At 39.3% G+C, this 14,963-nt stretch overlaps 1 protein-coding gene across 1 annotated transcript; it reads left to right on the top strand.

The window, feature by feature from the left end:
• Positions 1 to 333: 333 nt before the first annotated feature.
• Positions 334 to 13,758, top strand: LOC124255890 (sodium- and chloride-dependent creatine transporter 1-like). Its single transcript, XM_046689839.1, has 4 exons — positions 334 to 411; positions 11,156 to 11,285; positions 11,619 to 11,750; positions 12,212 to 13,758. The coding sequence occupies exons 2-4, from the start codon at positions 11,171 to 11,173 to the stop codon at positions 12,475 to 12,477; spliced, it is 513 nt and encodes a 170-aa protein (XP_046545795.1). The 5' UTR covers positions 334 to 411; positions 11,156 to 11,170; the 3' UTR covers positions 12,478 to 13,758.
• Positions 13,759 to 14,963: the final 1,205 nt, after the last annotated feature.

Here is a 14,963-nt window from a genome sequence, read left to right as displayed (position 1 = left end):
AGAGTCGAATATTTACAGACCGTCATCACATTGTCTGAATGTGAAGCGTTTAGCAAGAAAAAAGCTAAGCTTATGTCGTTGTGCAGACGCTCCAGTCCATATAATGAATGAATGAATGAATGAATAAATATGTAATCAACTTCAGTAATAATAAGGTGCAGTTTTAATTATAACATTGTCAATATTCATGCTATTAAATACATATAGATGACACGGTTATAGTTTGATTACACACATACTCATTAATTCGAATAAAATACATTGAACAATATCTATGAATATTCAAAAGCATTTGAATGTTAAAATGCCATACACTCCAGTGCTGTGACATTATCTCAGAACTTTATATTCTGGCTGTTGACAGTACCTTACTACGACTTCATACGACAGACTGGACGTGTTGTAGAACAGGTAAGTAGAATAACACGTATATTTTCTTAACATAGGACAACACCACCAACAGGGATATTTGGTAATCACTGATCTTCTGTGTTCAGAGATATGTATGATAGGTATTTGATAGTAACAGTGGTGCCCATTCCGCTTACGTTGTGATATTTTGTATAGAAACGGCTCCATGACCTGTGTCCAACAGGTGACCCATGCATCATGAGTCGTGTTTCAGGCAGCTGGCCATAGCTTCAGATGCAGAGTAGCACGTTTAAACGGCGGCCACATCTCACGGACACGCACATAGTTGACCGCCGTGGGGGATGGACGTAGTAGACCCGTATTTGACCTTAGCTAAACATAGTTAAACGTATTTAAGCGTAGTTCAACGTAGATCATCGTAGTTATGACGTACTTTGAAAATCAGCAAACCCATGATTTGCCGTGGTTGGACTAAAAAAAATTCAACATGTTCAAAACATATCTACGGTCAGCGTGAATGCCAAGACCCTACTGTTACCGTAGTGTGAACGTTTTTGACCCTAGTTCTCCCTAGTAGACCGTAATTGACCCTTCTGCACTGTGGTAACATGGCAATACGATCAAACTACGGTTTACTGCGTTAATAACTACGTTAGAGTTGAACAACGTTTAATGGCAGAAAGATTTGATTGTATTTTCTCTAAAACATATTCCATATTCATCATCGTACTTTGTTAGGACTTATGCAAAAAGCATTGGACTTGTTTTGTCTGATTACTACATATATATGTATACTAGGCACATAAAGAAACTGTACATACAAAAACTGAAAATCTAAATTTTTCAAACCTGTGTAGACACATAAGGATTCAAACTCAGAGATTAGTGACATGTATCCAACATGCGTGCACGTGCCACGTTCCGTGACGTCAGTGGGTTCGCCCTTGAGACGTGCAATACGTTGTTGCACGTGCATTCCGGGAAAGAGAAACAGAGCAAATGAATGCCACACGATACTGTCACTTTGGAAAGCTCAAAAAATTAAACGGCTATTAAAACGCATAGCATGACAAGGCTCACGTCTGCACAACGTCATGAGGCCATTGGGATGGTCCGTGGGGGAATGTCTCAACGACAAGTGGCTGCACATTTCCACTGCCACCGGAACACCATTTCTGCACTGGTGAGACGCTATCAGAACACAAATGACGTCATCGATCGGCCACGTTCTGGACGTCCATGTGTAACAACGCCAAGACAGGACAGATGGATAAGGGTGACCCATCTTCGCCACAGGTTTCAGACTGCAGTGATGACTGCCCGAACCATGCCAGGACTTCGCCGTATCCACCCCAACACAGTTCGACAACGTTTACGTCATCACGGGATCAGACCACGACGTTGACTTACTGCCATGGCCTGCAAATTCACCGGATCTCTCCCCGATAGAGCATGTTTGGGACGAGATGGATCGACGTCTACGCCGTCTTCCTCAGCCGCCAGATAACGTCCTTGACCTTGCAACAGAACTTGAGAGAATCTGGCGTGACATCCCACAAGCCTTCCTTGCACGTTTGATAGGCTCTATGCGTCGTCGATGCACTGCTGTTCTCAATGCCGATGCTGGACATACCCGTTATTTAGCTTGTGACATGGTCGTTTGACCCCTGTCCCGCTTATGGACTCGTGACGTCATTGTGATTGACTTTTCAATTGGAATTCCCCCGACTTGTTATGGTCTCATGATCCCTCCATTAAAGTGTATATGTACCTTTGACACTGTTATCGTACTTATGAACTGGGATAATATTTTGACAATGCACAGTTTCTTTATGTGGCTAGTATAGTTTAAATCTTCATGTCTGTATATTGTTTGACGATGCATATTCTACAAACATGTATATGACGGCGGTCTCTACGTAATCGAGTCTGGACCAGAAAATGTATTAATCAACGGCATGAGTATCGATCTACACAATTGTGACTTGTGCAAATGGGATAGGCTGACATGCATCAACCGAGCCAGTGAGCCTGATCGCCCGATCCTGTCTGTCCTCTATTAACAGAATCATGTATTGTTGAAGACCACTTCCAACCTCGGTATTTACGCGTTCAACATGTTTGGAAACCTGTAAGATAGCTTAATGAATATTTGTTAAAGTCACCCTCATGGTATAAACAGCTGGTCTCTGCATAAGCTGTATCTTACAACGGGAATTGTAAATGGCACAACTGTCTGTCATCTACAGTTACATATAATCACTATCACTGAGTGAGTTAAAATTTAAGTCTAGCATAGAAACATAAAACGACATTACCATACACTAACAATATAAAAAATGACTATAGATAACCAGCAAATGAAGGGACATCACCATACTGTGGACAGTGGGAACTGACATTACTTCTGCCTCCTGCTTGGACACTAGCTGGATTTACACCATCCCTTCAGATGTTAGCGATTTAGACAAATTTAGCCATGGGTTAAAATAACATCTATTCTACGATGACAAACGTGGAGAAATAAATACACTTTGAAAGATATTGTCTCATGTACGCTCTCAGGAGGACAACAAGTTTACAGTACTTCAACCCCTTTCAAGATACGGCCATTAACAATCCTAGCTGCTAATTTAATCTGGCAATTGTTAAATACCATTTAGCGAGTAAGTTACGATTTCTAGTCACATCGGCAGTATTTCAGCCATATAATGGGGTCTAACCGAACGATTGCTTCCTGTATGGACCCTAGCTGGATTTACACAACCACGTCAACCGTTGTCGATTGTGCTTTTTATATATTTACAAAACATTTTTATCAAAACTTTTCAAACAATTCAATTTCTTTTAAAAACACAATTATTAAATGATAATTGACCTGGTTAAAATATCCTTCATTGTCTTTATACTGTAATATTGATCCCTTGTGATGGCAGAATCAATACAGTCAAGCAGGACATGCTTGATCGTGATTATTTCAGACTATTTACAAAAAATGAGACAAGGAAGAGCGTCTTTAAACAAATACAATTTGTTTATGTTTCACTAGTTTACTAAACTCCCCTGGTGCCGTTAATGTGGCCTTTGATTCAGCTGTGAAAATGGAAGAGTTGTAGTCTTGACGATATAGATCTGAATCCAACTGCGTTACCATCCGTGGGTAAATCTGTAGATATAGTTTTGTAAATATCATAAGTGGTTCTTTATTTGTTTTTATTTTTACTGATAAATAATTTGATTTGTTTAGTTTAGCTTTGAAATTGTTAGATCAACCGTTAGACAACAGTTAGATATTATCTTCTGTTGGCTTCCAAGCCATGCTTCAAATAATCGTCTTGGGAAAACGAACGGTCCAGTTCTACCCTCGACTCAGTCTATTGATGATCTTCCTGACTTTTTCGATGATTTTTTTTGGTCCAAGATTGGCCTGATTCATTCCTTCTTGTGCTAGAGCCCAGGCTGACACTTCTACAGATAGCAAGGGGTTTTCTTGCACACTACTTGCAGAGTTTCAAACATATTCCGAACAGGAAGTACTGAAGATTTTCTGTAAATCTACATGTCTTTTAGACGCGATTCCCACAGCTTTGGTAAAAGAATTCAATGATTTGTTTCTCCCAGTGATGACAAAGTTGGTAAACAGTAGTTTGGCAAATGGTGTCTTCCCAGATTCATTCAAATATGTAGTTGTTATCTGTAGCGTTTGACCGCTGGAAATCCTTCCATCGATCAAATACAATCAATAAATCATAGCTCAGAGTTTAATTCGGACTAGATCGTTCGATGACATTGACAGTATGCAGGTATGAGTGTTTTCCAATACTGAAACTTCGGGCACACATAGAGCCTGGTATGATACGTAAAAACACCTTGCTACGTTCCACATCTGCATCTACAAAATGTTCGTTATCTGTGTGTATATCTGTGTGTATGTATGTATGTATGTACTTATTTATGTATGTATGTTTGTATGTATGTATGTACGTACGGACGTATGAATGATGTGTGTATGATGTATGTTTGATGTGTGTGTGTGTGAAAGTATGTATGTACGTATGTATGTATGTATGTATGTATGTATGTATGTATGTATGTATGTATGTATGTATGTACGTACGTACGTACGTACGTATGTATGTGTGTGTGTGTGTGTGTGTATGTATGTATGTATGTATGTATGTATGTGTGTGTATATGTATGTATGTATGTGTGTACGTATGTTTGTACGTATGTGTTATGTATGTATGTATGTATGTATGTATGTATGTATGTATGTATGTATGTATGTATGTATGTATGTATGTATGTATGTATGTATGTATGTATGTATGTATGTATGTATGTATGATTTGTATGTATCCATAACATTACCCCTTTGCTAAAAAAGAATAATCTCGATCCTAACATTCTTAAAACTTAAGATCTGTCTCTAACCTGAAGTTCATAAAAAAGATACCCTAGAGAGCTGTTAACATTCGTCTCACTTTTCTGTGTTTTCACTTTTGGATAAATTTCAATCAGCCAACAGGTAGAACCACAGTAGAGAGCCAACTAGTCTCCAGTGACTTGCTCGCAGCTGTTGATGTAGGAAAACTGGCTACTCTCATCCTCCTCGACCTCCTTCTGGATAGACTCAAGGGACAATTTGCAATTCATGGAGGACCCTTAATCTGGTTACAATCTTATCTTGAAAGAAGACGTCAGGCTGTTCTCCAAGAAAACATGCAATCACGAAGCTCCTTGATCCACTGTGTTATACCCCAGGGATATGTACTTAACCCGCTTCTTTTCATTTCATACACGACAAATGTGGCGGATCTGATTGCCAAGCATGATTCTCCATCATTCATTTTCAAATGACACCCAACTTCTGGACATTTCATATGGTAAAGACTTTCAAGTACGCCTTCATCACATCACAGATTGCACTAAAGATGTTAAGTGTCGGATGACTAACAACTTGCTGAAACTAAACGATGACAAGACCGAACTGATGGTTGTTGACTACAGACATCTGCGGAAACAAGTCAACCTCAACACAATCTTGGTAGCTCACTCTGAAGTAAAAATCTCGGAGTAATGCTGAACTCACGACTGACCATGGACGCTCATGTCTATCAACTGTGCAGGGTATGCTTCTTCCATTTGAGAGTCATTGGCAGAATACGCCATCTCATCAGTCGAGACGCAGCACACAGTCTTGTTCAGGGACTTGTTATCCCAAGACTCGATTACTGCAATAGTCTTATTTTTGGTATCTCACAGAAGCTCCTCTCAAAGTTGCAGCAGGTCCAAAATACAGCCGCCAGAATCATCAGCAGAACTTCTAAACATTCCCACTGTCATGACAACCCTGCACTGGGTTCCTGTCAAGAATTACTTAAATTGTTGTGTTTTGATTATCAATGTCACCATGCCGCAAATCCAGAATACCAACGAGAACTCCTTATACCTTACATCTCAGAAATGAGCTCCGCTCTCAAAATCAGAACTTGCTCTTTGCACCTTGCTATAAACTTGAAATATTTGGAAGGAAATCCTTTGCTTGTTCTGCCCCTCTACTGTTGAACCATCTCCCTTTTGGCCATAAATCAGCAGTTGACTTTACCCCATTTAATCGCTTGCTAAAGACCCACTTGTGTTCCTCTCACACAACCAACTATATCCGCCACACCTCGCACCCCTCCCGTACATATGTATATAACTGTTACATGTCAGCGCTTTGAGCATGTTCCTTGTACAGGGGAAAGGCGTGTTACAAACGCACATTTACTATTATCATTATTATACCAGGAAACAGTAGTGCTGATGCAACAGTAAAGGCTGCTCTTGCAACAAAAACAGTAATACCCACCAAGGTTTCTTACGTTCCTTTCATGGCGGCTCATGGCCCAGGTCTACAGTTCCAGCACGATAATGCTTGGCCGCATACCGCGATGTTGACACGAAATTTCCTTCAAAACGCTGGAATCAACGTCATGGACTGGCCATCGAGGTCCCCTGACCTTAATCCAATAGAGCACGTTTGAGATGCACTTGGGAGAAGGCTTCGTGGTCTAAGGAACCAACCTCAGAATTTGCAGGAACTTGGCGCTGCCTTGCAAGAGCAATGGCGCAGAATCCCCAACCACGTGTTCACAAACATCAGGCAGTCGATGAGGAGACGGTGTTTGGCAGTGGTGAATGCGCGGGGCGGCCATACACGATATTGAACTGCGAAATTTCGCATTTTTATTCTTGTGACTTGACATTCTGTATACCCATGTTTTGGAACGGCGGTGTAGCCTAATGGAACTGATTATGGCACTGTCAGTGTATCGAGTACATCACAGTGTATCGAGTACATCTCAGCAATGAAATAATAACAATTTAACCATCTTACCATCTCTTGTCCTTTTATAGTACCCTGAAGAAAGAATGTGAAGTTTCTTTTTGACTCAGTATATTAGATTGTGTGGATACTGCATTGATACGTGAAACATATTTTAATGTTCCTAATTTAAAACAATTTTCATACAGGTTCCCAGCCATAATATGATATTATATTTAATAGAAATTCAATAGACAAAGAGTTCGCGTTTTTGTTTACTTGAGTCCACAAGATGGCCTTGAAGTCCGTATTTTGTATGGCCCACATTGGGGGCAATTACTGCTCGGCAACGTCTCGGTACAGACTGGAGAAGGAACGTCTTTTGTGGAATTCTTTCCCACTCTTCCTGCAATGCAATAGTCAGTTGTGGAAGTCTCTAAGGTGTGTTTTGACGTTCACGTACACGTCCACCGAGTTCATCAAATAGATGTTCTATCTGGTTTACGTCTGGTGATCGGAAAGGCCACGGCAAGACATTGACGTTAGAATTGATAGCGGAACGTGACGCGTGCCGTATGTGAAGTACCGTTGTCAAGCTAGAACAACTGCCTCTGTCGGTCCATAATCAGTAGCATGTGACGTACAAGGACTTCCTTGGTGTATCGATTTGCTGTCAACTTCCCCTGAGCCACCACTAACTCAGATGATTGTGAGCTGGATATCTTACCCGACACCTTTCGAATGCAATTAGCAAAACGTTCATTTATCCGACAGTAAACACGTTGTCTTCCATCTCGCCCGTGAAGAAGAAATCGTGATACATCACTGAACCTGACTCTCCTCCAGTTTCTAAGGTTCTAGTTTTGGGCTCTACGACACCACCGCAAGCGATTGCGCCAAAGTAAGTCTCTCAACAGAGGGCCTTCTTGGTCGAATCTCCTCTTCACGCAATCGATTCCTGACAGAATTTCTTCTCAAACCTGAGATGCGTTGTGCAGACGACGCAAGGGAACAATCTGGATGTAGCGGCCCTAGGCTTGGGTAGTAACTCTTGAACGGCCGCTTGTCGGGCGATCATCCTGATACTAACCCTGGTAACATCTAGGAGTGTTTATTGTAACAGCCTCAGAACAGCACATCCAGAATATAGCTGCTCGGATAGCCTCAAGGTGCAGTAAGTACGACCACATCACCCCAATTTTACATGACCTACACTGGCTGCCCATCCGACAGAGAATCAGCTGTAAGATCTCGTGTCATGTGTATCGATGTCTGTCTGAAAGTGCTCCACATTATCTGTGTGATTTGATCACAGAGTACAAACCAGCTCGATAACTGCGGTCAGAAATCAAGCTCCTGTTGCCAGTTCAATCTGTGAAATCTGTGAACTATGGACAACGTTCCTTTGCTTTCAATGCAACAATCTCCCACTCAATCTCATAGTCTTCAACTCTTGCCTCCTCCCAATCTAAGCTAAAAACCTACTTATTCAAAACTGCCTTTCTAAAATGACTCTCAATACCCACACATATATGCGCTTAGAGCATGCATTGAGCATGGATTAATGTGCTATATAAATTCCCTATTATTATTTATTATAATTGGTCAGAAGGAAACGATCCCAAATGCGATATATGGTGCTCTGATGAACGTTGAAATGTTTGGCAACTGCAGACTGCGACTCTTCAATTCAGCATATGGCGATCTTTCGATAGGCGGCAGTCAGTCGTGGCGTGATGATCTCCTCTTTTCCAGGCAAAAACGAATATCAGAAATTAAACACAACGTTTGCCTTTTGTAGTGATCGTTACCGTAATATGCTTTTCCGCTTACTTGCACGAGCATTTTGCTTTGCATATTTTCTTGGTGACGTTTTTGGCGAATATTTCTTCAAGCGCTTCGACAAGAAAGGAAAAAAGTACAAACTGCCGTGTTTTGGCACCGAAGCTGTTTATAATCACACAAATATGACGTTTTGTCGTAGCTGCATGAGTCCATTATACTCAAAATCATCTAAGCGTTTCGTTTTTGAAGAGCATTTATCATAATATCAATTGTGAAAGCAATAGAAGAAGGATCGGTGACTTGTATGACTTAATCATTGTATTCCAGCCCGTGGATAACCGGATCAGAAATGGTCTTCAGCAACACAAGCTTGTCGTAAGAACGCGACTAATGGGTCAGGTTTGCTGACTTCGTTGACCCAGTCCCTGCGTTATCTGTTCCAGACTTTATTATCGGTTTCGGAGACTAATTACGTTCTCGACGTCTCCACAAGTTCCACAGCTCGTTCTTGAAACACCACAATGATGTGCTGCCATTTCACAGTAATATGCAATTCACCGTGACAGCGCTTACTTCAATATTGATTCCAAGAAAATATACAATAACATTTCATACATTTAAATAATACGCTACAATAAATAAATATATATGAATGAATATATACACTGAATAACTTGAGCGTGAAGCATCAGTAGGCTTGTCACAATCAACGATACGTTGGCTTATCACACAGCCAGTTCCATATTAAAAACAAGGGACTTACTGTTTATTATGAATTATTCATTAATATGATTTAATGCATTATTTTCATATTTCTACTTTTTTTCCCATTTTATTCATTAAACTTGTCCATATTAATGAAGGAACGAATGACTTGATAAATAACCAACTTCAGTAATAAAAATATGCACTTTTAATTATAACATAACCTCAGGAACGAATTGTCAATAGTCATGCTATTTAATGCATGTAGATGTCGTGATTAGAGATTTGATGAAAGTATTGACAACTAGCATACTCATTAACTGGAATTGCATACCTTGAAAAATATCTATGAATATTCAAAATAGATAAAAACGAATTACAAAATTAAACCCAACGTTTGCCTTTTTATAGTGAACGATACCGCATGTTTTGTCCGCTTACGTGCTCGTGCATTGTGCTGTGCATGTTTTCGTGGTGACGTTTTGGCGAATATTTCTTGAAACGCTTCTAAAACAAGGGAAAAGGTTAAAATTGCCGCGTTTTGGCGCTGAGGCTATTTACAATCACACAAAGATGGCGTTTTGGAAAAAAAGAATATATTTGAATTGGTTTTGAAGCAGCTACATGAGTCTAATATTCTCAAAATCACCTATGCGTTTCTTTTTTTGAAGAATGTATATCAATTTTGCACGGTAACCTTTATTGCATCTAATTTACTTCGTCTGTCCAGAAATGTACATGTAGACATTGATAAGGCTCATGTTCCTTTAAATGACAATGTTGAGGTGCACGCTGGTAAACAGACAAACAAGAAGTTCATTTCTGTATATTGGACCACCAGCCCACAAAATAAGCATTGTACGTATTAATACGAACATAAAATGAAAGTGTAGGCACAACTTGCCGCACAAGGGATGTAACTGTAGATTGAAAAGAATGTAAAATGCCCATACTGTAGAAAATAGAATGTTTCACGGTAAGCTTCTGAGTTCTTCTTTTGTACATATATCTGTTTGTGCAAGCAATGATGCACATGCATTTTATTCAATTTGTTAAAAACTGATTCCTTCTTAGATTTTTACCTAATTTAATCATTTCCAGCGGCATTCATTTCATTTTCAATAACTGTTTTACCATGTAACAGAGAAGGGACATAGGTGTACTTGTATATGTTTCAGTTTCAACATACAAACCAAAGTTACTACATCTACAATTTTCAAGTACATGATCTACAGTACACGCACAGACAGAGAGAACCTGATAGCCTTCTACATGCAATAGTGTATTATAATGCTGATAATTATAAGAATGAGAAAGTGGTGATGGAGGAATGCTACTTTTGTTTGAGTGTATCAGTCTGAGTTTAAAACTACCAGATTTTAACATTTAAAGGACTTCAGATACATTTATGTCAGGCAAAAAGGATAATACATTCTTAGAAACAATGGATTATGCTTACTGAAGTTCGAAATGACCCCTAAAACAACAACAAAGTTATAGTGTCAGTATTGATGAATGGATGTTGTCACTTCTAAACTTTATTTAGTACCAAATAACAAAGTATTACAGTAACTAGAGTGACTTTCATTCCTTTAGATGACATTTCATAGCGAACATGCACATTGCCAAACTTAAGAGTAATAGAAAACCAGTATTTGTTAAGGCCCCATTAGTGATTTTCTACCAGTGCCCACCGAACTGTATCACTAGATATTTCACATTGGACAGTTTCCGGGCTGGCAGGGAGGTGCATATTATATCCAAAGTTTAAACGCAATTGTTTTCCTACAAAGGTGGCAAGTGATGACATCAGTAGGACCATTTCGATTACATAGGTAGAGAAATTGTGCTAATACACGATACCCGGGTTTTGTTGACATTTTAGAACTGTTGAACTGTATATTTGTCTTTCGTCATGATATGGCAGGAATACTTACTAATACCTTTCACTCCCTGTTAGTGGCGTGAATGTGTTCTTATCAGTTGTAGAAACGAGCCATGCCGCGTGAACACTGGAGCCATCAGTTCGACTTCTTCGTCACCCTACTTGGGTACGGGGTGGGATCTGGAACATTCATCAAGTTTCCGTTCTACTGTATGGGCAATGGTGGAGGTGGGTTGTGTCTGGCTCCAACTTGCTACGTGTTCTTTTAAATGTCAGTAATTACTGTTAATATTCAACTATTCACATATGAATTTGGATCAGTGCAATTATTGTATATTGTGTTCTTTTAAATGTCAGTAATTGCTGATAATATTCTACTATTCACACGTGAATTGTGATCAGTGGCATTAGTGTATATTGTAAATGTGTGAAGGATGATTTGTCAAAACTGAAATGTCGCATCTGAGCATTTGTTGAAACAATGCTCACATCATGTCGAGAAATATAAGTATGTCAATTGAGTCGTTTCAGATTACTGACATATGTTTATTTTTTACAAAGGGGCATTTTTGATACTGTTCATATTCTTCACAATAATCGGAGCCATCCCATGCACTTTCGTGGAAATGACAATAGGCCAGTACTCTCAGAGTGGACCCGTTAACGTCTGGAACTTGTGTCCTTCCTTCAAAGGTACGTATCGAATCCTGAATCTATAGTACTTACATAATGAGTACATGTATACTTTATATTGTCTTAAGAATTACTACCCATTAGGAGGGAGATGGGTCAGTGATATCTCCGAGAGACATGGTGAGCTCTCAGCTGTAATACTATGATTACCTGAATAATCAGTCTCGTTATTTGATTTCCTAAGGAGTTATGACGGCACTTCTATTCATTCATTTACAACCCAACCAACCTTAACAGAGACTAATGTACACGTTAGCATCATAGCAACTGTACTCGAAAGTTACAAATATCGTGAAATGTTCATAAGAAGATTCATGTTTCAGTTTGAGCACGTGGAAAGGTAAATTCAAGCTGAAAGTGACAGAGTAAGATCATGTGAAACATCACGAGACCTCACCTACTGCTGTACACTAATTCCCCAATTTCATAATGATCTCACTTATGTTTATTTTCTGTTACAGGTCTGGGCCTGGGAGCTGTCATATGTGCCTGGTTTTTCCATAGCTACTATAATGTCACATTTTCTTGGTTCATGTATTACCTATTCTATTCCTTCTCTGAAGTACTTCCTTGGGACAACTGTAACAACACTTGGAACTCACCTACATGTATATCCAGCACGAATTTTAGAACTTTTACAAATGTCAGTATTCCGTATAATGGAAGTGAGATAGGAAACACTCCCAACATAACCGGGGTCACTGCTGCTGAAGAGTTCTGGAAGTAAGGTTTCCACCTTTCCAAAGTAATAAGATTATGAATATACAAACCGTCGTCCCTTTGCTTACCCCTTGATAAGTATTACAGTTCAAAAAAGTGAAAGACTGATATTCTTGCTCATGAGATATTATAATAAAGTTCTAAATTATCCGCATTTTGTGTCACGATACTTATGAACATAATCTCATTCCTTTACAAGCTCTAAAACATGAATTTTGAGCAAAGGTAAACATTCTCGCCCATGGGTCACTCTTCGCCGATGTGCGAGGTAGTTTAAATTTCGAGTTTTTGAAAATGCATTTTTTTTCCCCATTTTCTCATCCTTAGCATATATTAATGATAATTGCATGTTGGATTTTGTCAAATCTTTTGTCAGAAACAGTACGGAGAGTTTCTCGGCTTTTGGGTTTCCAGAGGGAGATTGTTACGAGTTAAATACTTTATTGAAACTTCCTTACATGCACCTGTTATTGTATGTTGTATTATGTATCGAAATTTCATCATCGATATTCTTTGTACATGACTATCCTTTTTATTTAAGAAACAAGGTGCTGGAAATGACGGACGGTCTGATGAACCTCGGTGGTATCACATGGCATCTTTTTGGATGCTTGGTGATCACACATATGATCATATTTCTGTGGATTTTCAAAGGAATAAAGGTTTCAGGGAAAGTAAGGAAGCTAGCAATACCCTCGACATTACAATTGTGTGTCGACAACTGGGTCACACATTCTTATAAGCCAGTCTATAATGAAATTAAAAACACACTGTTCTGTTAATATCCAGAATTGCAAAATAGCATAAAGTTATTTTCTAAACGTTAACTAAACTACAACAAATATCTAAAATACAAAATACATCCAAGTTCCAATGTCATGCATAAATGGTAGTGGTTACATTGTTCCCAATAAAAGTGAGTGAGTGAATTTACGCCTCTTTTAGCAATATTGCAGCAATGTCACGGCGTGTGACACCAGAACTGGGACTCTCACATTGTACCCATGTGAGTATTCGAACCAATAACTTCGACGTGATGATCGAACGCTTGAACCACTAACCCAATCGACCGGCTTTTTCCCCATAAAAAAGAAAGTAGATTATGCATATGATCTAATATTGTATGAATATGTATATTCTTGCACCAGCTTGTCTACATCACTGTGGCTCTCCCAACCATCCTCATCACAGTGTTCCTCATCCGTGGTTGCCAACTTCCTGGATCAGCTGATGGAATATACTTTTACATTTATCCAAAGTTTGAACGGCTCATGGAACCCAAAGTGAGTTTGCTAACGTCGGCCAAGTACAATTTGTTTATAATTACATGATACAATTTGTCTCTTGAAACAACAAATGTAAATACATAGAGGAACGCGAAAACACTTTCCATATTTATAAGGAATATCTGCAATACGATTGATTGTGTGATTCAGACGTAATAAATAGCATGTTTTTAATCCATGATATTAACTGGCCACAAGAAGGTGAGCGCATCCTGCCTCTTCGTACCAAACACATGCAGATTTGATAACCAAGTAATGCAGTGACATTAACACTGACACGCAGTGTGTTGTAAAAGAAACAACTCCCAAATATATTTCTGTACTTGTAAGCACTGAAATCTCTGTAATTCCACGCAACAGTCGAAATTCAAAATTTTCTGACTGGACTTTCCGGTCCCGCGACCACTTGGTTGCCCGGTTTGTTTAAAGTCCGCCGTCGCACGCTAAGAGCACACGGCGTCAATGCGAAATACAAATTGTGTAAATGACCGGTGCTATCTGTAGGGCAGGACATGCTTACCCTTGTCGGGAACGCCTGGTGTCATCACTGATTTTCGGCGATCCACTCATATAACTTTCACAACTATTTTCCCCTTTACACCAGACGGACTTCTGAGTATTAATATAAGTTATTCTTTTGCACTGCTGTTATGAGTTCAGTACTGTAACATGTTAACAATTTAAACTGACTGATGAATTTAGATTAAATATATATTGTCAAGATGTAAATTCAGGTTATTTTTAATTTTCAAAAAAACCAAACCCCAATACTCCAGCAATCACATATTGATTTGACCGATGAATTAGATGAAGGTGTCCTCAAAGCTACGTGGAGTCTAAGTTGTGGCCGTAATGAAAATTGACAGAAAACAGATGCTGCGGCGCGAGCATTTCGATAACGTGCGGCTATTTGCTTCGCAGCAGGATACAACGTGCAGAGGTCACGAGAATTGATCAGATTTCAACATTCTGTCATAGATGTCGCCCAGGCCAGTAGATGGTACAGAAGAGAGAGACCCAACAGCCACGGCAATTCACACAGAAATGACTATTAAAGCCCAATTTCAAAGGCAATTACACATAACCACTGGCTCATTCACATGTTGAGTGGGAACTCCTCTTCACTTGACTGGTTATATCGGCTTCTTATTTGACGAAGGAGTGACTAAAACATTAAATTCGCATCGGCATTATTTCAGCGGGTTCC

Source organism: Haliotis rubra, unplaced genomic scaffold (genome assembly GCF_003918875.1).
Source record: "Haliotis rubra isolate DU_JTF1 unplaced genomic scaffold, ASM391887v1 Scf610, whole genome shotgun sequence".
Lineage (NCBI taxonomy): Eukaryota > Metazoa > Mollusca > Gastropoda > Lepetellida > Haliotidae > Haliotis > Haliotis rubra.
The sequence above is the reverse complement of the archived record's forward strand: the minus strand, read 5'-3'. Positions and strand labels throughout refer to the sequence as shown.